The sequence below is a fragment of the Schistocerca cancellata genome, chromosome 3 (assembly GCF_023864275.1).
Source record: "Schistocerca cancellata isolate TAMUIC-IGC-003103 chromosome 3, iqSchCanc2.1, whole genome shotgun sequence".
In the NCBI taxonomy this organism is placed as follows: Eukaryota; Metazoa; Arthropoda; class Insecta; order Orthoptera; family Acrididae; genus Schistocerca; species Schistocerca cancellata.
The window spans coordinates 388,577,392-388,601,047 of NC_064628.1; the positions used below are offsets into that span (position 1 = coordinate 388,577,392).

Consider the following 23,656-nt stretch of genomic DNA (forward strand, 5'->3'; position numbering starts at 1 on the left):
TCAAAGAAATGTGAACAGTTCTGGTGGCATTCTAAGATAATTAAAAGAAATTCTTGGATCTTCTGTTATAAATTATTTCAGCAAGGATGCTAAGCAATGGAGCTGACGTCTTTTCTTCATCCAGTCATGAATCGAAACACGTTTATTTTTTTCCTATGCAGTGATTACACGCAACAAGCTTTAACTCCCATCACAACTCGTGAGACGTGCAGCTGCCAAAAGTTTCATTTCAGACATGACTCGGGGACCCACAAAACAATAAAACAGAAGTGTATACTGGTGTTGCTGTGTCTACAGTCATATATGAAACCACTTGCGTGGAACTCATTCCACGCAACGAGTGGCGCAACCAAATGTCGGCGTGTAAACTAGGCTTTAGGATGTGTGCTGGTGACTGCTTTTACAATTTTTATGTAGTCATTCTGCTTTGCATTGCTCTGCTAGCATACTTTTAGATATTTTCAGTTGTAACGGCTTGATTGCCAATAATGGAGCTTTCCATATTTTTACATATAATGCACTACATATAAATCATCATCATCATCATCATCATCATCAGCCAATTAAATCATTAGATGATGTGGCCTCTTCGAGTCGTGGATTCAGGTAGGCTTTCAGAAGTCTTCTCCAAGTGGGACGGTCTTGGGCAGTTCTCTGCCAGGTGTTACCAGCGATCTTCTTGTCCCATCTGTCTGGTGGTCTTCCTCTAGGCCTCTGGTGTTCTCTCGGACTCCACTCCAGTACTAGCTTCGTCCATCTGTTGTCTTTTCTTCTTGCGACGTGGCCAGCCCACTGCCATTTCGAGGAACCTACTCTCTTTAAGATGTCATTAACCTTAGTCACAGACCGGATGTCATCTGCCCTTTTCCTGTCCTTTCTTGTATAGCCCAGCATTGATCTCTCCATGGCTCTCTGTGATGTCCTAAGTTTCCCTTTTATGAATGAGTTCAGTGTCCACGTCTCGCAGCCGTACGTCATCACAGGAAGAATGCATTGATCAAATACTGCTTTCTTCAGATTTACTGGCATTTTTGATCTGAATACTTTTGAATTCTTCCCAAATGCTTGCCAGCCAAGCTTGATGCTACATCTAAATAAGTGTGTTTATAAATTAATATTGGGGTTTTAATGCTTTATGACATTTATTACATTAAACTTTCATTTGACATATCATTTATGACTGTAAATTTAATACAATAAATATTATAAAGCGTTAAAACCCCGATATTCATTTATAAACACCCCGTACTTTAAGACTAAAGATGACCTACCTGGAGTTTCCATTGTTTGACATTTTTACCATTTTTATTATTAGATTGCAAAGCCGGACTAAAAAAATTCTTAGTTTATAAAGCCGAACTGACTTTTAAAATGACTTTTTAAATGATTGTAGGTCATTTTAAAGCTCCCGTTGACATCCATTTCTTCCAGTACTATCTTACTTACACTTTAAATGGTTTATTTATTGAGACATCAAGAGGTTGCAGCTGTGAAGTAAGTCCTCCCCTAATAACAGCAAGCTCTTTATTGCACTATATCAGTTTCTCTTTCATGGAATTTTTCAAGTGACTGCTAAACTGATCTAGCATAACAAGAAAGTTCTTCTTCAATAAAGCACCATTCCTTCTCTCTCTCATCCTTTTTAATCCATAATTTCATAACAGCCTTGTCCCTCCAACCCTTGTCACTTATGGGAACATCAATTGTTGAAGCTTTGACATTGTTTTGCCCTTGGAAATGATTATTGGATTAAGTTTAGTATTGTCAACACATCATGAAAGGACAGCAGTGTGGTGCGTTTAATCATGCCCATTTGTTTTTATAGTTACAGTTTTAGCATCTTTTATGGCAACAGTCCTGTTATTCGGCATAACAGATGTCAGAGGAGTTTTGTCCATATTCTCTATGTGGTTTAGTTCCATACTGGTTTTCTTTCAGTACTGAATAATAAAGCAATGGAATAATGTTATATTCTCTTCATACTCTTGTGGCATTTTCTGAGATATTTTGGTTTTACTTAGCATGCTATGTCCATGGCGCTTCATGAATATGTAGTACCAACCAACCTCACCTTTAAAGGCTGTTAAGTTCCACTGTAGCTCTTGCTTATGATACTGTATCTGAATCATTTTTGTGTGAATTCCAGTGCGATTTTGACAGTGTCCTTGAAGCCATTTCAATGTGTCATCTTTTATTTTTGGCCATGTTGCATTCATTGCTCTATTCGCACAGTTAGGGTCTTCCTTATTTTTGTCACTACTTCTTCATTATCCCGGCAGGTGCAGATGGTTTTTTTCTGTTGGTGGAGGGCCAAAATGCTACTCAGTGCCTTGTTTCCATGTTCTCTGCATATGCTATTATTTTCAGTTTATAGCTCACATCCATGAATACCTTTTATTTTTCCCATTATGAAACTATTTACTAACAAAAATATTGTCATGTTACTGGTAACACAAATTACTTTCAGTTCACGTTCACTGGCACCGTAGATTGCAATGACACATCATAGGCTAGAGTGTTCTGGGCTTGTGATGGTGGGGCAGGAGGGAGACAGTGTTAGCAAGCGTGTGAATCCCTACTGCTGATGTTTGTTGTATCAGTGTTTTGTTGCTGCCAGTTGAATCCAGTGTTGCCAGAGAGAGAAAGGTTTCCCCCAGCATTGAATATATGGTCATTTTTAGGACTTTTGGGAATATTAAATCACACACTGCACATTTTTATATTAATGTCAAGTATAAGACATACCTAAATTTTTTAGGCAATTTTTCAATGGAAAAAAGTGAATCTTATAGTCTGTAAAATAAAGTATGTCTAATTACGTATCAATTACTAAATTCTATATGGATACAAAGCTGAATTTGACAGAACTGTACTAATATATAGCTTAAGTTACAACCATAAATTAACTCGGAGAGCATTGATTGTATTACAGGTGCCAAATAAAGATTTAGGTTAATGTTGATTTTCCCAAAAAAAAGGATTATTTGCAAACGCATAGATTATGTAATTAAGATTTTTATTTTTACTATAGGTCTTTTTGTTGTTTATGTTGACTTAATATTGTTAGCAGTATAGTAAACTTAGTTGTATTTGTTAGTGGCCATTTATTTTGTTACACTTTATTTTAGAAACAGACAAATCGATTGTCTTCATTTGTTGACTACATTGCCAAAATGCTGAAATTTTATACGATATTGTGTTGCAGTGACATGCTGACACGTTACCCAAATGACGAACTCACTTGGGATGCCATGGCCCGCCGAGAATTGCAGGGGCTGCCGTATTCGACAGACGATGCCTCGAGCACTGAGCGTGAGCGCTCCGCACCGGAGCAGGACGCCCCTGATGATGGCGCCACAGAAACGCGGGATGAGCATGCTGGCAACAAGAAGCTTCTGGAGTCTAAAGGTCTAAGTGGGAAACTCTGCTTGAAGGAAAGAATAAGGTGCTAGTTCATTTTCAGCATGCTTTTTATTTCTTGTGTTGCGTAATGTATGTGTCAATTTAATTACGTCTGTTGTTTAATAGGGTCTCTTTCTTAGAGTTTAACCCACCTTATGGGCTCCGCTGTTTTTATGACTTTGAAAATTTATTTTATTTCTAACTTTGGGGCTGCATGCTGTTCCAGTTGCCAGAGTCACTGGTTAACCGCAGGAAGGGAAGTCGTGTGCATCATCTTTTTGTGAATCGAGTAAACTTTGTTCCGATCGTAATTGCACTTTAACTGTTTGTATAAAGTTTTTTCCGAGGTTCATATTGGGGACCAGCCCATCATTAGTCTAAATGAATGAGGCAAATCACTAAAAAGCATCAGGCTAGCCAGTGTACGAGACCAGTGATCATTAATATGCCTCATGGATTTCATCCAGGTCTGCTTGCTACCGTGCAGTACAAGCAGGTCGCATTTGTGGTTAGTCTACAGACTTCAAATTTTCTGACTGGTGTTTATGCTCATCTACCCAAAGGATTGCCTCAGGGCTGAGCATTTTTGACTAACAAGTGTTCTACGAGGGTGGTTTGTAAAGTTCTTGGAATCAGCACGAGAGGTCAATGCTAGCACAAGAAGTTGTTCACGTGATATTCATTGGACTGTTGCCTGTAAACACGTGCCACATCAGTGCTCTTGGAAGAGAGCTGTGGTGGTGACTTGGCTCTGTTGTTGTTCCCGTTTAGTGATTAGCAAAGAGGGAAAAAATCGAGATTTGAGCAGTGATTAAGTACTTCGTAAAGAAAGGTACGAAAACAAAGGATATTCATGCCAATTTCCAGAATACACGGGGAACTCTCCTCCTTCATATTCAACTGTTGCCAAGAGGTCAAATGAATTTAAATTTGGTCAGGAGAGCTTAGATGATGATCTGCGCAGTGGTCGGCCAAGATGTATCACTACTCCAGAAATCATTGCAAAAGTGCACAAAATGGTCACGGAGGATCGCCGATTGAAAGTGCGTGAAATTGCTCACTCTTGCCATGTATCATCTGAAAGGGTATGTCACATTTTAACTGAAGGACTAAAAATGAAAAAATTATCTGCAAGATGGGTGCCACGACTCTTGACGCATGCTCACACACACGTGCTGTCGCCATAGCAAAATTACACAAACTAAGGTATGAATTGTTGCCACATCCGCCTTCCACCTGATATGGCTCTGTCAGACTTTCATCTCTTTCCAAAACTGGAAATTGTCCTTTTTGGACATAGATTCACTTCAGACGAAGTGGTAGCCGGAGTTGACAATTATTTTGCAGGCCTGGAGGAAACTCATTTTCGTGATTACACTCTGTGGAAATAAGGGCCCTTGTATGGTTGTTAGACTTGGTAAGTACTATACTCACATAAACACATGAATTGTATTTTTAAGATGGTTTTGGATGAAAAGAGTTTCTTTGGTATTGTTGGAATACTCTGTAGATGTCAGATGACCCCCTATTTTCTTAGTTCAGTGATGAAAGGTCAACATCCTTTGTGATATAGGTTCTTGTAAGAAGTGTTTGAGTAACTTCATAGTACAATAAAATGTTTCTGCTTGTAGAATTGCTTTCATTCCATAAAGGAACAATGGAAGCCAAGTGAAATGCAAAATGCACTACTCCATGTAGCTGTAGCATGGGATTGTGTGGCATTCTTCAGCATGTGACATAACCTTTATGTTTCCATTATCCTGCAGGTATTATGCAGTAGTTGAGTCAGTTTCCAGCCACAGAACTACGCCAAGGCTCAGAACATACTAGATGCTAACTGTGTTCACTAATCTATTACTTGTGGCATTCCAACCTTGCTAATCCAGGCATTTTTGAAAACACTGTTTGTACTGTCCCTGCTTCAATATTTCAAAGGGGTGGGTTTGATTTGATTTGATTTGATTTGATTTGATTTGATTTTAACAGGAGAGCTAAACCAGCTTAGGTCTAACCCGCCACTGCCCGCACCGAAACTAGGTTTATTGTGCGGTATCGCTCCCTGTATATCTAGTAAAGCCAGCCAGTGCCCTGAAATAGTGCAAGGAGTCCCTCTATCAGTTTTTTGTTAGACACAATCTCTTCAGGTCTAGTTGTCCCGAAGATTCTGTATCTTTTACTCCCCAATGCCATGCATTCAAAGATTAGGTGTGATGTAGTTTCTTCACCCTCATCACAGATCCTACATTTAGGATCCTCTTCCATTATACCCATTGTGTGTAGGTGTTTTTTGAAGTTCCCATGGCCAGTCATCAGTCCAGTCATGGGTTTGATCTCTTTCCTGTTCAATCTCAGGATTATAGAGCTTCTTTTAAAACATGGCTTGGGCATCATTACCTTACCATGTTTTTGTTTATGGACTTTGGTCCAATATCCTACATGTTGTTTCCTCAGCCAGTTCTGTAGTTCTAATCTGATCATAGCCTTGGTGATTGTCAAGACAGGTTCCGGTCCAATAAATGGAGTTGTTGCCCCCATCATAGCCAATCTATTGGCTTGTTCATTGCCACAGATCCCTGAGTGGTCAGGGACCCACACTAGGTACACCCTATTGCTTCCCACTAGCTCCACCAGAGCCCTGTGGCAATCTGCAAGAATCTTAGATCTTGTTGCAGGAGCTGCCAATTATTTCAGGGCTGTCTGAATAAATGTAGATGCTACGATAATTGTAGCACCTACTCATATTCTCCTCCACACATGCCCTGATTGCAGTAATTTCGGCTTGGAATACAGAGGCCAGTTTCCCTAGAGAGATGCTGCTCTCCAGTCTTGGCTGAACCCTGTACAACCCTGCCCCAACGCCTTGATCTGTTTTCGACCCATTGGTGAACCACACGATGTCCTCCGTATGGTGTCATACTGTTTTCTTCCACTGCTCCCTACTTCCAATTATTATGTTGTAAGGCTTGTTGAAGCAGTTAGGAGTTATTATATAGTCAGTGGGCATTTCCCCAGCCATACCAATATTTACCTCACTCACAATGTTAGTGTGTGATTCTGGATATACAAATGAGACCCAGTTTTGGCCAGTTTTAAGTCTGTATGCCCCAGCTGCTGCCTCCATCTTAACCCAAAGGTGAAGTGGAGGCATGTCCAGCATGGCTTCCATTCCAGCGGTTGGTGGGCTGCTAAATCCGCCCGTTATGGCTAAGCAGGCCAATCTCTGCACCTTAGCAAGCTTTTTAGCAGCAACCAGCTGTTCTAACGTCTTCCACCACACTACGGCCTGATAGGAAATCCTAGTTCTAACCACTGTGGTGTATATCCAGTGCATACCCCTGGGGCTTAGGCCCCAGTTTTTGCCACAAGCCCTCCTAGTACTCACTAAAGTGCTTTTTGCCTTGGAGCAGGTACTCATAATATGAGGGGTCCAAGTTAGCTTCTCATCCAAGGTTACCCGTAGATATTTCACTGTCCCCTTCACAGGTAGAGTTTCATCGAAGAGATTTAGATTCCAACTTGCATGCTGAATATGTCTCTTCGTAAATCGCACTACAAAAGTATTCTTAGGATTAACTCTCAGATCCTGTTTAATGCACAATTTTTGCACAATGTCCAATCATCCTTGTGCCATATTCCTGATTGTCAGTGAATTTGCCAAGTATTACTATGACAAGGTCATCTGCGTATCCTTGGCAGAAGCATTGTCTGGAATTTAGTTCCTCAATGAGTTCGTTCACCACTAGATTCCACAATAGAGGAGACAAAACTCCTCCTTGTGGGCAGCCTCTAGTGGTCTTAATTACCATCTTTTCATTCATCATGCTAGCCTCTACCTTCCTTCCACTAAGCATGGCTCTGGTCCACCTACACGTAGTGGTCTCCAGATCATGCACCTCTGCTGCTCTTACCATTGAATCGAAGGTTGTGTTACTAAAGGCCCCCTCGATATCCAGGAAGACGCAGAGGGCTATTTCTTGGAAGTGAAGTGCTTTTTCCACCTTCCCGACGAGTTGGTGGAGAGCTGTTTCACATGATTTAGCTGGTTGGTATGCGTGTTGGTTCAGGTGTAGAGAGACCCTACATAGCCTCCTCTCCCCAATGTATACATTAACCAGTTTTTCCAGTGTTTTGAGAATGGAGAAGGACAAACTGATTGGTCTCATATCCTTGGCCTTGGTATGATCAATTCTACCTGGCTTTGGAATGAAGACAACCTTCACTGCCCTGCAAACATTGGGAATGATTCCTGCTGCTAAGCTAGCCCTAAATAGGATTCTTATAAGCTTTCCTCCTGCCTGTTGCAGGAGAGCTGGAAAAATTCCATCTGGGCCAGGTCACTTGGAATGTTCCCACCGCCCACCGTATTTTGTTGAAGTTCACACACTCCTTGGCCGCTTCCTAGTCCTCCCTTCGAGTGTCTGAGAACTGTTGTCGGGGTCACATACTGGTCTGTGTTATCTGGCAGAGCATATTGAGGAAAGTGAGTTTTGAGGGGCAATTCCAGCGTCTCATGTGCTGTCTTTGTATATTCCCCATCCTCCTTCCTCAACGTACCTCCTGGATTAGTTGGTACTCTAGTGAGAATCTTGTGAAGTCTGGCTTTTGCAGCCGTGCCTTCCACTTCCTCACAGAATGCCTTCCAGGATGCCTCCTTTGCTTGTCTTATTGCAAGGTTGTTACTGACAAGGGCCTCACGATATTTAGCCCATTGTCCTTTGCGTCTCGCAATATTAAACAGTCTCCGTACCTGTTTTCTTTGTGTGAAGTGGTGGAACCTGTGCCCAGCTCATGAATGTATATGGACAAGCTAAAATACTCACTAAATCAGTCAGAAGGTGGTTTAGGACAAACTAAGTCAGGCTCTTCCAGCTAAAGTGCCTGCCTATGGACAACTGGGCACCGTCTGACACAGGTGAGCAAGGGTGGGAAAACGACCTGTGTGACCTTCCTGCACCAGTTGAACGAATGCAGGCAGGGATGACCAAGTGTTTTGACACATGCACAAAATGCGTACTGTGTGGCCACTTGGTAGGTAGTTTATATTAGCAGTGGGTGGCACTCGTGCATTATGGGGCAGGATTGGAACAGCCTACACTAGAGCAATATATACCACCTGGAAATGTTCATCAACAATGGTCTGGTACCGCACGCTGCGGAATTTGAGTCCCTGCCAGTCTTCATGGAGGTCTCTGTACCATTACGCCGTAAACTGTGATGGTGCACGCCTCCTGGCCCGCATTTAGAGTGAGGGCGCCACAGTGGAACACGTGGTTGCAGTGGCCAATAGCGGCATCCCCGATCTAGTACTTAAGTGCCTGCCTGTCGCTCAGCCTGCCAGTCTAGGACATATCGCCTTGCATTAGAGAGTGTATTGATTTTCGTGTTTTCTTTACGAGTGGATGTGGTTGCCTTGTTTGGTTTCTTGACTCTGTTGTCTGCTCTTGTTGTGTCGTAAGGTCCTTCGTTGGTCGTGTCCGTCCTCTCCTGTTGTGTTGTTGTTCGCGGGCCGCTCCGCAGGTCTCGCCGCGTTTCCGTCACTACAACCCTGCGACTATTCCGATCGCCGTTACAACAAATGGGGCATCTTCCAGTAGGTGATCTAATATGCCATGTAGTTTTCCTTTTCTGGTAAGCTGTGCATAACAGTCCATTGTTGCACACAGCTCTTTAAAATTTGGGCAGACACATTTAGATTATGTTACTAAGTATCTCGTACTCTGTTGAGCCATGTTGTGTTGACACTTAAAAACTGTGATCTTAAATTGTATATGTGTATATGGACAAAGGCTGTAATTGATAAGTTACACCACTGTCTGTCCACTGGGAGCTGCAAACCACTTATATATCAGAAATTTCAGTAATTGACCACATCAGGGATTAGTATTATTGCTGATACTTTTCAGCCTTTATGTTTCTGACATACCAGAAACTGGCACAAAGAAGTCCAGATATGCTAATGATCTAGCACTTGCGATATACCACAACGAGTTCAAAAGTGCTGAAAACAGTAACTGGTGATCTCAACAAATTACTCTAAACTGGAGGTCCATACTTTCAAGAAGCATCACAAAGAACTTCTTGGAAATCAAGCATACCAAACAACCTTACCAGAAACTGCAGTACTAATTGGGGAGCATCAGCACATACACTTAAATCTTCTGCACTCATTTTAGTATTTCCTACAGCTGAATATCGTGCTTCGGTGTGGTTGACAAGCTCTCCCGCATGTAAGGTATGTACCTTTCGGTGCAGTCACAAGTATCATGTTGCATAAGAACTGCTCCACCGTATTGGTTTCCAACACATAGACCCTCCTCTGTTAAGAAGACAAGAAGCTCTGTTGAAAGAACATTCCAAAGTAACGAATAATCTACATCTTCACATCCGTGCAGAAATTCCACGATTGAAAATAAACTGGCATTGTTCCAGAAACCCACAACTGTGACTGATCAGAAAGCTTGTTGCTAGAAACTTCACTATTGACAGAAAATGGCATGAAACCTGGAGTCCGAATGCTCCACCTGAAGTGCAGCACCTTATTGACTGTCTACAGGGACCCTATGGTTTGAACTCCCATAGCATGATGGAAGAATATAAATCACATCTGAACAGGACACAGCTTGTGTGCATACAACCTGCATAAATGGGGCAAGCAGCCCAGTCCAAGCTGTGATTTTGGAGCATCGAATTAGACCACCTGACATATTGTCAAGGGGTGTGAATTGAATTTTTCATGGCTACACCATCAAGCCTTAATTAGATAAGAAGACTTGAGATTACCTTATAACAACTATTTTTAATGCACCATTCATTCTTATTTCTTACCTAATTATGTATCTGACAATATTATGAAAGTGATAGGTTGCTACTCACCATATAGTGGACATGTTGAGTCACAGACAGGCACAATAGAAAGACTACTTAACAAGTAAGATTTTGGCCAAAAGACCTTCTTCTGAAACGAACCAGCAAACCACACACTTGAGCGAGCGCGCGCACAAAAAAAAAACCACTGTCTGGCAACAGAGGCCAGACTGCGAGCAATTGTGCACGATGGGAGAAGCAGTCGAGGCAGTGGGAATGAGGAGGAGGCTGGGAAAGGATAGCAGGGTAGGGGTGAGAGCCGGTAAAGTGCTGCTTGTGGGGACATGCAGGGACAAGATGGAGAGAGGGTAGGACAGCTAGGTGCAAATAGGAGGTTAGACAGGAGTGTGGAGAGGGGGTGGGGGGAGTGGAAAAGGAGAGAAGTAAAAAGACTGGATGTGTTGTTGGAATAGAGGGCTTTGTGTGCTGGAATGGGAACAGGGAAGGATCTACATGGGTAAGAACAATGAGGCCAGGAGGGTTATGGGAACATAGAATATATTGCAGGGGAAATACCCACCTGTGCAATTGATCACGACCTTATAATACTCCCTTCTGAAAAAGGATCCGCCACTATTGTTTTGAACTGCGAGTCTCAACTGACATAAGGACTCTGCCAGCTATCAGAGGTGTTCACCTACAAACCTTGCCACAGTGTTGCCGTTCCAGAAATCCAACAGGATCTCAATCTCTTACCAAATCATTAGGCACATAACAGAACCTCTCTTCTGAGACTCTGCCTCTTCTCATACATACCACTCCCAGCACTCCCACCTTCTACATGCTTCCTAAAGTCCATGAACCCAGCCATGCACCTCCCTGCGGGTCCGGGGTAAGAATAGGCCCGAGGTATTCCTGCCTGTCATAAGAGTCGACTAAAAGGAGTTTCAACCATTTCGGCATTCCATGTAATGGTCCCTCTTGGGGTTTGACCTCCTTTTTTTTCAAAATTCTACAGAAGTACGAGCCTTTTGGGGAAGGACGCCTTACGTGGTGTATCACTGGTCCTCAGTGCACTAAGACCTTGGCACTCAGCATTGTAACGGCGTTGTAACCACACCCACTATTCCTCCAATTGGGCCTAAACGCCTGATGGGTTGCACAAGTTACGCCCATAGTGCGTCCCCATCTGCACCTACGATCATGATGGACTTTCCATGGCACCCGAAATCCAGCACGGTAGCCAGCCCGTTGTGGTGGGGTCGTCATGTACCCTCTAGGTTGTAGCCCCCTGACAACTCAGGGATCGTACTGCCGATACCTGAGCTGCACCCTCCCCACGTCAGCCAAGGAGTAGATGCCCGTCTCCTTGGGGCATCAGGACTCTCGGCAACGGTCATCCTGCCAGGTGGCAGCCCGTGGGGAGAGCCCCTGGTCGGAGTGGGTGGTATCGGGGCGGACGTTTCGCAGATGAAACGTCAACATGTATCAGGTTGCTCTGCGGCCGAGTCTTTTAAAAAGAAAGGTACTGTCTCTGGTTCTGGTTCTCCTGCCCTTTCCCCCTTGGCCACGTCAACGTCCTCCTCCCTCGCGGCCCCTGCCCCCTCTGCCCCCAGGGGCCACCCTTCCTCCTCCTCCCCCTCCGCCGCCTGAGAAGCAATCCTCTTCTCAGGCGTCCATCGGGGAAACGTTAGAGACCCCGGCTTCCGAGGTCCGGCGTACCAAAATGGACCCCGCGCGTGAGGACCTTCTTTGGGTCCAGCCCACCATCCCCGTGCCTCATCGGACTTCCAAGAAGGCCTCCAAGAAGAAGTCTTTATCACCCTCTCCACCCCGGCACGTTTCGTCTGACGCTCCATCCGTGAGTCGCTGCTCCCGGCCGTCCTCAGTTTCGCCGGGACGCTCTGCTGCCAGGCGCTCAGCTGGTCTCTCGTTGGCGAATGATGCTGCCCCTCCTACGCAACCTGGGAAAGCGGCCGCAGCTGGTGACGACTCGATGGAACAGGATCCGCCTCCCGCCGGTTGTAGCGTTGTTCCCTTGAAACCTGGCCCTCCGCGGCCATCGAGGTGACCAGCTCTTCACCTGTTTCATTCCCCCTTTTTTCTGACTAGCGATGGCTTTGTTACATTGGAACATAAGAGGTATTCGATCTAATCGGGAGGAATTACAACTGCTCCTCCGCCTGCACTGTCCGCTCATCCTTGGTCTCCAGGAAACCAAGTTGCGCCCAACTGAGCGTATTGCTTTTCCCCACTATACCTCGGAGCGGTCTGACCTCACCCCTGTGGACGGTATTCCAGCTCATGGTGGGGTCATGTTGCTCGTTCGGGACGATGTCTATTACCATCCCATCCCATTGACCACCCCACTCCAAGCAATAGCTGTCCGTATTACTCTTTCTGCCTTTACTTTTTCTGTTTGTACCGTCTACACTCCATCGTCATCCGCAGTTAGTCGGGCTGACATGATGCACCTAATTGTTCAGCTTCCTCCGCCATTTTTGTTGTTTGGCGACTTCAATGCCCATCGTTCCCTTTGGGGCTCTCCTGCATCCTGTCAGAGGGGCTCCCTCTTGGCGGATGTCTTCAACCATCTCAATCTTGTCTGCCTCAATACTGGCGCCCCGACTTTCCTCTCGGACTCTACTCATACCTACTCCCACTTGGACCTCTCGATCTGTTCTACCACTCTTGCCCGTTGGTTCGAGTGGTATGTCCTTTCTGACACCTATTCGAGCGGCCACTTCCCCTGTGTCGTTCGTCTCCTGCACCATACCCCATCCCCACGTCCTTCGAGCTGGAACATACCGAAAGCTGACTGGGGACTTTACTCCTCCCTGGCGACCTTTCCGGACCACGATTTTCTCAGTTGTGACAGTCAGGTCGAATACCTCACGGCTGTTATCATCAATGCTGCCGAACGTTCCATTCCTCGTACTATCTCTTCTTCACGTCGCGTTTCCGTCCCCTGGTGGAATGAGGCTTGTAGAGACGCTATCCGTGCTCGACGACGTGCTTTACGCACCTTTCGCCGCCATCCTACGTTGGCAAATTGTATTGGATACAAACGAATCCGAGCACAATGCCGTAGAGTCATCAAAGACAGCAAAAAAGCTTGTTGGGCCTCTTTCACCAGCTCCTTTAACAGTTTTACTCCCTCTTCTGTCGTCTGGGGTGGCCTGTGCCGGCTGTCAGGCATTAAGGCCCACTCCTCGGTACCTGGCCTGACTTCAGGTCATGAGGTCCTTGTTGATCCTGTGGATGTCTCCAACGCCTTCGGCCGCTTTTTCGCGGAGGTTTCAAGCTCCGCCCATTACCACCCTGCCTTCCTTCCCAGGAAAGAGGCAGAAGAGGCTCGGCGACCTTCCTTCCACTCGCTGAATCTGGAAAATTATAATGCCCCCTTTACTATGTGGGAATGCGAACGTGCACTTGCCCTGTCCTGGTCCTCTGCTCCGGGGCCAGATGCCATTTACATTCAGATGCTGGCACACCTTTCTCCAGCAGGCAAAAGCTTCCTTCTTCGTACCTACAATCACGTCTGGACCGAAGGTCAAGTCCCCATGCGTTGGCGTGACGCCGTCGTTGTTCCTATACCCAAACCCGGGAAGGAAAGACACCTTCCTTCTAGTTACCGCCCCATTTCTCTTACAAGCTGTGTCTGTAAGGTGATGGAGTGCATGGTTAACGCTCGGTTAGTTTGGATTCTTGAATCTCGACTTCTACTTACCAATGTTCAATGCGGCTTTCGTCGCCGCCGCTCCGCTGTTGACCACCTTGTGACCTTGTTGACATTCATCATGGACAACTTTTTGCGAAAGTGCCTAACAGTACCAGTGTTCTTCGATTTGGAGAAGGCTTATGATACCTGTTGGAGAGGAGGTATCCTCCGCACTATGCACAGGTGGGGTATACGCGGTCGCCTGCCCCTTTTTATTGATTCCTTTTTAACAGATCGAAAGTTTAGGGTACGTGTGGGTTCCGTATTGTCCGACGTCTTCCTCCAGGAGAACGGAGTGCTTCAGGGCTCCGTCTTGAGCGTAGCCCTTTTTGCCATAGCGATCAATCCAATTATGGATTGCATTCCACCTAATGTCTCAGGCTCTCTTTTTGTTGATGACTTCGCGATCTACTGCAGTGCCCAGAGAACATGCCTCCTGGAGCGCTGCCTTCAGCGTTGTCTAGACAGCCTATACTTATGGAGTGTGGCAAATGGCTTCCGGTTCTCTGAAGAGAAGACGGTTTGCATCAACTTTTGGCGATATAAAGCGTTCCTTCCTCCATCCTTACACCTCGGTCCCGTTGTTCTCCCACGTTCCCTTAATGTCCTCAGAGTTCTTAGTGGTTCATCTTGGGGAGCGGATCGCACTGTCCTGCTTCGCTTGTATCGGTCCATAGTCCGATCAAAGCTGGATTATGGGAGCCTCGTCTGCTCGACCATCCCTCTTACGCCGTCTCAATTCCATCCACCATTGGGGGTTACGTCTTGCGACCGGAGCATTCTACACTAGTCCCGTCGAGAGTCTTTATGCTGAAGCTGCCGAATTACCATTGACCTACCGGCGCGACGTACTGCTTTGTCGGTATGCCTGCCAGCTGTTGTCAATGCCCAACCACCCCTCTTATCAGTCCTTCTTCGCCGATTCTCTCGACTGTCGGTATGGGTTGTATGTGTCTGCCCTACTGCCCCCTGGAGTCCGCTTTCGTCGCCTGCTTCGACAATTGGATATTGCCCTCCCTCCCACCTTCTGAGAGGGTGAGAGCCTGACACCACCTTGGCTCCAGGCTCCGGTTCATATTTATCTCGACCTCAGCTCGCTCCCAAAGGAGGGTACTCCGGCTGCAGTGTATTGCTCACGGTTTGTCGAACCTCGTGCGCGACTTGCCAGTCACACCTTTATTTACACTGCTGGCTCCAAAACTGACGATGGTGTCGGCTGTACCTTTGTCGTCGGGGCCGTCACCTTTAAATACCGGCTCCTCGACCAGTGTTCCAGCTTTATGGCCGAGCTTTTTGCTCTCTATCAGGCCGTTCAGTATGCCCGCCGCCACCGCCATTCATCGTATGTACTCTGCTCTGATTCACTCAGTGCTCTTCAGAGCCTTGGAGCTCCATATCCGGTCCGTCCCTTGGTGCAACGGATCCAGCAGTCCCTCCATTCGAGTGCTGATGATGGCTCTCCTGTCAGCTTTCTGTGGGTTCCCTGCCATGTAGGAGTGCCTAGGAATGAGGCTGCTAATGCTGCAGTCAAGGCTGCAGTCCTCCTGCCTCGGCCAGCCTCCCATTGTGTCCTGTCAACTGACGTTAGTGGGGTTGTTTGTAAGAGGCTTGTGTCCTTGTGGTGGGATACTTGGTCATCACTTCAAGGAAACAAGCTCCGAGCAGTAAAACCGTTCCCAACAGCTTGGACAACCTCCTCCTGACCATCTCGGCGGGAAGAGGTCCTTCTGACCAGGTTGTGGATTGGGCATTGCCGGTTTAGCCACCGCTACCTGCTCTCCGGTGACCCAGCCCTGCAGTGCCCTTGTGGTCATGCATTAACAGTGCGCCATGTTTTATTGTCGTGTCCCCGTTTTAGTTAATCTCGTGTTGTCCTGTCTCTGCCATCTACTTTACAGGATATTTTAGCTGATGATGCTCGAGCAGCTGCTCATTAGTTTGACTGGCTTGTCCAAAGACATCCAACTCTTTCACTTATTTTATCTGCATCTTTGTAAGAACTTTCTTGTGTCCCCCTCCCCCCCCCCCCCTCCCCCTTGAGCCCCCTTGAGTTTTACTAGATTCTATGTGCTCTAACAATTGTGACTGGGTGCTAATGACCTCAGTATTTGAGCGCCCTTAAACCCAAAAAAAAAAAAAAAAAAAAAAAAAAAAAAAAAAAAAAAAAAAAAAAAAAAAAAAAACCAGCCACGCAGGATGCCACATTGTGGCAGATTACTGTGCCCCACTGATAGGATCTGTGCTCTAGTAAACCAACACCTTCGGCATATTACCACAACCTACACTCATGTATAAAAGACACTAACCATTTTCTCCACTAACTCTCCACAGTTCATGTTCCTTTACCACATAGCGCCCTGCTCTTGACTATTGATGCCCCTCTGTGTGCACTAACATCCCTAATGTCCATGGCCTTGCCGCTGTTCCACACTACCTTTTCCCGCACCTGATGGATTCCAAACCTACAACCTCCTTCCTAGTCACAATGACCAACTATATCCTCACCCACCAATACTTTGAAGGCCTCACCTGTTAATAAGTCCATGATACGGCAATGGGCACTCACAAGGCACCATCTTATGCCAGCCTGTTCATGGGCTATTTAGAGGAATCCTTCATAACCACACAGAATCCCAAACCCCTCACATGGTTTGGATTCATTGATGACATCTTCGTTATCTGGATTGAGGGTGAGGACACCTTATCCACATTCCTCCAAACCTCAACACCTTCTCCTCCATTTGTTTCACCTTGTCCTCAACATAACAAGCCACCTTTCTCGATGTTGACCTGTACCGCAAAGATGGCTACATCAGTACCTCTGCCTATATCAAACCTACCAACCACCAGCAATATGTCCACTTTGACTGCTGCTACGCATTCCGTACCAAGAAGTCCCTTCCGTGCAGCCCAGCCACTCGTGGCAGTCGCATTTGTAGGGCCTCACTGAGGCCTTCATAGACAGAAATTACCCTTCCAACTTTTTACAGAAACATATCTTGTATCTTTTCTCTCCAGCCATCCACAACCTTCAAAAGTCCCACTGTCCTACCACAAAGGAGTATTTCCCTTGTGACTCAGTACAACCCAGGACTGGAGCAACTGAATCTCATTCTCAGCCAGGGTTTCAGGTACCTCTCATTGTGCCCTGAGATGAAGAATGTCCTACCCACTGTCCTTCCCACCTCTCCACAGTGGTATTCCACTGCCCACCAAAACTTCACAATTCCTTGTCCATCCTTGTTCGATCCTCACTCCCACCCCCTTGCTTCATGGCTCATATCCCTGTAATAGACCTAGATGCAAGACCTGACCCATACAATACCACTTACTCCAATCTGGTTGCAAGCATCACATATCCCATCAAAGGCAGGGCTACCTATGAAAGTAGTCATGTGATCCTCAAGCTAAGCTGCAATAACTGTGTTGCATTCTATGTAAAAATGATAGCTAACAAGCTGTCTGTCTGCATGAATGGCTACCAATAAACTGTTGCATAGAGACAGCTGGACTACCCAATTGCTGAGCAAGCTGCCCAATACATTTACTTCAATGACTGTTTCAAAACCCGCACCATCTGTATCCTCCCTATCTACACCAGCTTTTCCGAATATGTGCAGTATATCCTACGTTACCATAACTCCCTTGGCCTCAACCTTCGTTAGTTTCTGTCCTTCAGTTAACTATCCCCATCTCTGTTCCCACTCCGGTAGTCACAGCCCTCTGTTCCACCAATACACTCACAGTCTTCTTACTTCTCTCCTTTTCCACTCATCCCCCTCTGTCCCCCTGCCCTCCGTCTAATGTCCAGCTTGCACTGAGCTGCCCTGCCCTCTACCATCCTTGTCCCTGTATACTCCCACAGGCGGCACTTTACCGTCCCTGTCCCCACCTCTACCCTGCTATCCCACCCCCTCCCCGACTTAGTCTCCTTCTCACCCAGAGACTCTCTCTCTCTGTCTCTCTGTCTGTGTGTGTGTGTGTGTGTGTGTGTGTGTGTGTGTGTGTGTGTGTGTGTGTGTTTCAAAAGAAGGCTTTAAGCTTACTTTTTCAGCAGTTTTTTTGTCATGCCTGTCTGTGACAAGTGTCTGCACCACATGGTGAGTAGTAGTGTGTCCTTTTCATAATACTGTCATTGTTTCATTCTGTTATTTATGTATTTACTATATCAGGAAAGGGATATATTGCTGCTCATCATAAAGATGACATGTTGAGTTGCAGAGAGGCACAACTAAAAGGCTGTTACATGTTAAACTTTTGGCCAGAGCCTTCTTCAGAAAGTAGCTATCTATTCTTTTCCTAATATTGTTGATATTTCAACCTGAAGTTTCCATTGTTTTATTTGTGTGTTTTTATGTAATCTTGATTGTTTCATGTGTAGTATTACATGCTAAATACTAATAACTGCTTAAACAGATGATTAGCCACTACATTTTCTGTGCCAGACATCTGATACAAATCAGTTGTGAGTTGAGAGATATACTGGTGGTAATGAAGTTGCGGTGATGAAGCTTTCTCATTCTTCTGTTTGAATGCATAAATTTGTTGGGCATTATCTATGTAGATAGAAAAATGTTCTTCCTTTGAGCAGGTATTTGAAATTAGTAAATAAATAAATATATCAATGAAAACGATCAATTTTTGAAAATGTGATGTAATTGGATGGATAACAAATCTACTCACCAAGCAGTGGCAGAACACACATATAAAGTTATTAAATATTCCTCTTTTGGATCTGCAGCTCTTGTCTTTCTTTCCGTGTGTGCAGTCTTTCTTCCCATGTTTGCAGTTAAATTATTGGATATAGATTCCATCTTTTATGCTAAAACATAGTTTATTTCCTTCATTCTTCCTTTCTTTTCTCTTTTTTTCTTCAGTGTTTTTGCATAAAAGGCAGAGCTTATATACAATAAAGACATTAAAGTTGGCAATCTTTCAGAGCCAGTGGCACCTTCTTCTTGCAGAAGGGTTGAAGGGGAAGGAAGGGGGGTGAAGAAATAGGACTAGAGAGGTCTAGGAAAGGGGTAGAGTAAGGAAAAGTCACCTAGAACCCAAATCAGGGGAGATGTACCGGACAGAATGAGAAGGAAAGACTGATTATTGGGGCTGCATCGGACGAGATTTCCTTCTTGTCTTATCCAGTAAGTCTCCCTTGACCCAGGGTTCTGGGCAACTTTTGGACCCTCCCCTTTCCCTAAATCTTAGCAGTCCTTTTCCTTTGGCACCCTTTGTTCCCTGTCAATACTTCTGCCAGGAGGAGGAGCCACTGGCTCCGAAAGCTTGCAAACTTTATTAACTTTATATGTGTGTTCTCCTGCCGACACTTGGTGAGTAGATTTTTTATCTATCCAATTACATTATATATACTCCTGGAAATTGAAATAAGAACACCGTGAATTCATTGTCCCAGGAAGGGGAAACTTTATTGACACATTCCTGGGGTCAGATACATCACATGATCACACTGACAGAACCACAGGCACATAGACACAGGCAACAGAGCATGCACAATGTCGGTACTACTACAGTGTATATCCACCTTTCGCAGCAATGCAGGCTGCTATTCTCCCATGGAGACGATCGTAGAGATGCTGGATGTAGTCCTGTGGAACGGCTTGCCATGCCATTTCCACCTGGCGCCTCAGTTGGACCAGCGTTCGTGCTGGACGTGCAGACTGCGTGAGACGACGCTTCATCCAGTCCCAAACATGCTCAATGGGGGACAGATCCGGAGATCTTGCTGGCCAGGGTAGTTGACTTACACCTTCTAGAGCACGTTGGGTGGCACGGGATACATGCGGACGTGCATTGTCCTGTTGGAACAGCAAGTTCCCTTGCCGGTCTAGGAATGGTAGAACGATGGGTTCGATGACGGTTTGGATGTACCGTGCACTATTCAGTGTCCCCTCGACGATCACCAGTGGTGTACGGCCAGTGTAGGAGATCGCTCCCCACACCATGATGCCGGGTGTTGGCCCTGTGTGCCTCGGTCGTATGCAGTCCTGATTGTGGCGCTCACCTGCACGGTGCCAAACACGCATACGACCATCATTGGCACCAAGGCAGAAGCGACTCTCATCGCTGAAGACGACACGTCTCCATTCGTCCCTCCATTCACGCCTGTCGCGACACCACTGGAGGCGGGCTGCACGATGTTGGGGCGTGAGCGGAAGACGACCTAACGGTGTGCGGGACCGTAGCCCAGCTTCATGGAGACGGTTGCGAATGGTCCTCGCCGATACCCCAGGAGCAACAGTGTCCCTAATTTGCTGGGAAGTGGCGGTGCGGTCCCCTACGGCACTGCGTAGGATCCTACGGTCTTGGCGTGCATCCGTGCGTCGCTGCGGTCCGGTGCCAGGTCGACGGGCACGTGCACCTTCCGCCGACCACTGGCGACAACATCGATGTACTGTGGAGACCTCACGCCCCACATGTTGAGCAATTCGGCGGTACGTCCACCCGGCCTCCCGCATGCCCACTATACGCCCTCGCTCAAAGTCCGTCAACTGCACATACGGTTCACGTCCACGCTGTCGCGGCATGCTACCAGTGTTAAAGACTGCAATGGAGCTCCGTATGCCACGGCAAACTGGCTGACACTGACGGCGGCGGTGCACAAATGCTGCGCAGCTAGCGCCATTCGATGGCCAACACCGCGGTTCCTGGTGTGTCCGCTGTGCCGTGCGTGTGATCATTGCTTGTACAGCCCTCTCGCAGTGTCCGGAGCAAGTATGGTGGGTCTGACACACCGGTGTCAATGTGTTCTTTTTTCCATTTCCAGGAGTGTATAAATACCTAGAAATTCTGTCTTAAATTGAGAAGTACTTCTGGACTAAAGAAAACTTTTCTCAAAAGAAACCACCGAACTTTCAAATTCCATTATGTTTCTGTTGTAGTATTCCTCTTGCTGTGAAGTTGATGCGTCCGCAAAAAAAAACTTGGGCAAGTTATCAGTGTGGCTTGGGCTAGATTTTCCTTGCTTTTCTGAAACTGTTCTGTTGTCTCGAAGGTCCAGTTGATATTTGTTTTGTCATTCTTCTTACTTTCCTTCAGAAGAGCTTGCTTTTGTGCAGCACGTTCTTTATAGTGCCAATAGAAGTTAAGTGTGCTAAGAAATGCTCACAATTGTTGCGCAGTTTCTGGACAAAGTGTCGTTACAATGGTTGTTTCTCTCTTCAACCCTGATTATAAAGATGTTCGAAAAGTGTGTTTAGATATTTTAAGTGTTCTTCTTTCAAAATACTAAATGCAATCAGGGTCCTATCTATGTAAGCAAAACAGAAATCTAATCCTTGCTGTACTTTCTTAATAAATGTTTGAAAAGTGCTTGGTGCATTCATTAATCCAAGTGGCATGAAATTAAATTCATAAAGACCTAATAGAGTGATAACTGCTATTTTCTACATGTCTTCTTCCTTAGACAGATTTTGGAAATAGGTTTTTAAGAGGTCTGTATTTGAAAATATCTTCTTGCCATGAAGGATTAAGTTGACTTTATCAGTCTTTGAAATTGCTTAGATGTGTGGGAGTGTACATGCGTAAATGGTGATAATCAGCACAAACTCAACAATGACTGTCTTGTTTTGCAACCATTTGCGAAGAACTGGTCCGCTGATTGAGGCAGTGGAATAAGTTTATGGATTGTCGTGTAAGGGTATTTTTTTTTTTTTTTCGCAGTATTCAGTTACTGTGCGTGCAATCTAATATGGCTTTCAGGAGACTGGAGCTCCACTATATGTTGGAAAGGAATACATAGCATCTTGTTTAATCTCTTTCTGCAGGACAGTGTTTTCTTAAGCTGAATTTTTTGAATTTCCAAAAAATTGCAGGAGATATGAAAGGAATTGACTGTCTCAGTTGCTTCAGTATGTAGTACAGTCCCTTTAACTTAACGAATCTCTTGTGTTGACATCAGTTAGAAGGTGAAAACAGGAAAAGAAGAGAAAGAAAGCATTGGAGATGTGGTGCTGCAGAATAATGTAGAAAATTAAGGCACTGATAGGGTAAGGAATGAGGAGGTTCTCTGCATAGTCAATAAAGAAAAGAACACTAACAAGAGTAAGGGGCAGGATATGTGTTAAGACATTGGGGAGTAACTTCCATGATACTAGAGGTTGCTGTGGTGGTAAAAATTGTAGGTGAAGACAGAGATTGGAACATATCCAACCAATATTTGTGTTGCATGAGGAATTCGTGGTGCCTGCATCAAACTAGTTGAAAGCCTGATGACTCATTAAAAAAAAAAAAGAAATAAATAGAAAATAAGAATAAACAAAGTAACAGTCTGACTAGTTTCATACAATTCAGCAAAAATATTTTTGCAAAATCGATGAACATGAAGTTTTGAACTGCTTGGAAAAAATACTTTTTAGTCAACTGTTCACATTTTTGTGTGTTCCCACACACATTTATTGTTTAAATTGGTACAAGATCATTGTTTGTATAAAACATCATTTCCCACTGCTTTGCAGACGTTGTGTCGCCGTGTATGATGCTGCCGTAAAACAACTGCCGACAGAGCGTATGTGGTCTCTGTACATAGAAACAATGCAGGAACTCGCTCAGGAGGCGACTCCTTTGCCGACTTTCAAGCGGAAAATGCTGCGTAATGCTTACCAGGGTGCACACAGTGCTGGAAGAATGCAGACAAAATACTATCTTATGTGGGTGAGTACTCAATATATCATGCCCTTCATTATATTATGTTTTATAGCTACACAGGGTGCATTGGCCATTACAGGGGGGTGGAAGAAGCCTTCTTTGGGTCATTGGCTTCACCTTCAATTTTCCCATTGTGTGTCTCCAATTGTGTATCCATTGGGTTGACAGAGACTACAGGAGTCCGCTGGAGGAGTAGGTGGCTGCTGCGGTACAGATGACGTATTTGGAAACTGTTTATAGTCACAAAAGTTTAGAGCAACAGGTAAATGCCTGACCAAGCCCTTGTCATGTGGCGTAGCAAACTCAGGTGTTGATCTCCCAGACCTTGGCAGCAAAGCTTTGAGTTCCCTTGAAGTTGTCAGTAGCCATGACACTTGACGTGGTCTGAGCATGAGGGACTTCGTATGGTAAACATTCCTGACAGCACTGGGCAAGGTGTCGTTGCAGCAGACTGGTATGGCTACACAAGGGGTGGGGGGCAGTGGCAGCGGCAGCCTGCCCCAGCCGTGGTGGGTGATGTGGTGTAGACATGCAGGGAGCAAACCCTAGCCAGGCGTCTGCCACTGGTAGGTGCCACAGTGGCTCAATGGTTAAGAAGGCCTCAGTTCGACTCTCGGCCCATCTATTGGCAACTGGACCCCCTGGCAGTCAGTCCTGTTGAGGTGATGGAGCAGTAATGACCTCATGGTGAAAGGACTATGCAGCTGTGCTGGCATGACAGCAGGTGTGTATAGGACTCAAGTGGGAGCTTGTAAGAGGATAGACAGGTATGGGACAAAGACTAGCAAAGCTTGAGGCCTCAATTTCTTTATTCTCTACGTACTGCAAGCACTTTATGCTCTACCAACTAGATACTACGAATAGTACAACATGTTGTACATTTAATCAATAGGAGATAAATGTACTCTCTTTATTTCAAAAATGTCATGTACAATCAATCATGACATCAAATTTACAGAGTAATATGAATTTACAGCAATAATTAGGATAATAATGGCTCTATCTCTGTATTATGCAGCCTGTTACTATTTCATTTAATAAAATACGTAATGTGTGATGTATATGGTA

At 45.3% G+C, this 23,656-nt stretch overlaps 1 protein-coding gene across 1 annotated transcript in view; it reads left to right on the forward strand.

The window, feature by feature from the left end:
* The window catches only part of LOC126175100 (U3 small nucleolar RNA-associated protein 6 homolog), a 124,923-nt gene that overhangs the window by 64,477 nt on the left and 36,790 nt on the right, over positions 1-23,656 (forward strand). The window contains exons 7-8 of the mRNA XM_049921653.1: positions 3,206-3,445; positions 22,399-22,594. Coding sequence (XP_049777610.1) covers positions 3,206-3,445; positions 22,399-22,594 — 436 coding nt within the window. The remainder of the gene's footprint in view (positions 1-3,205; positions 3,446-22,398; positions 22,595-23,656) is intronic.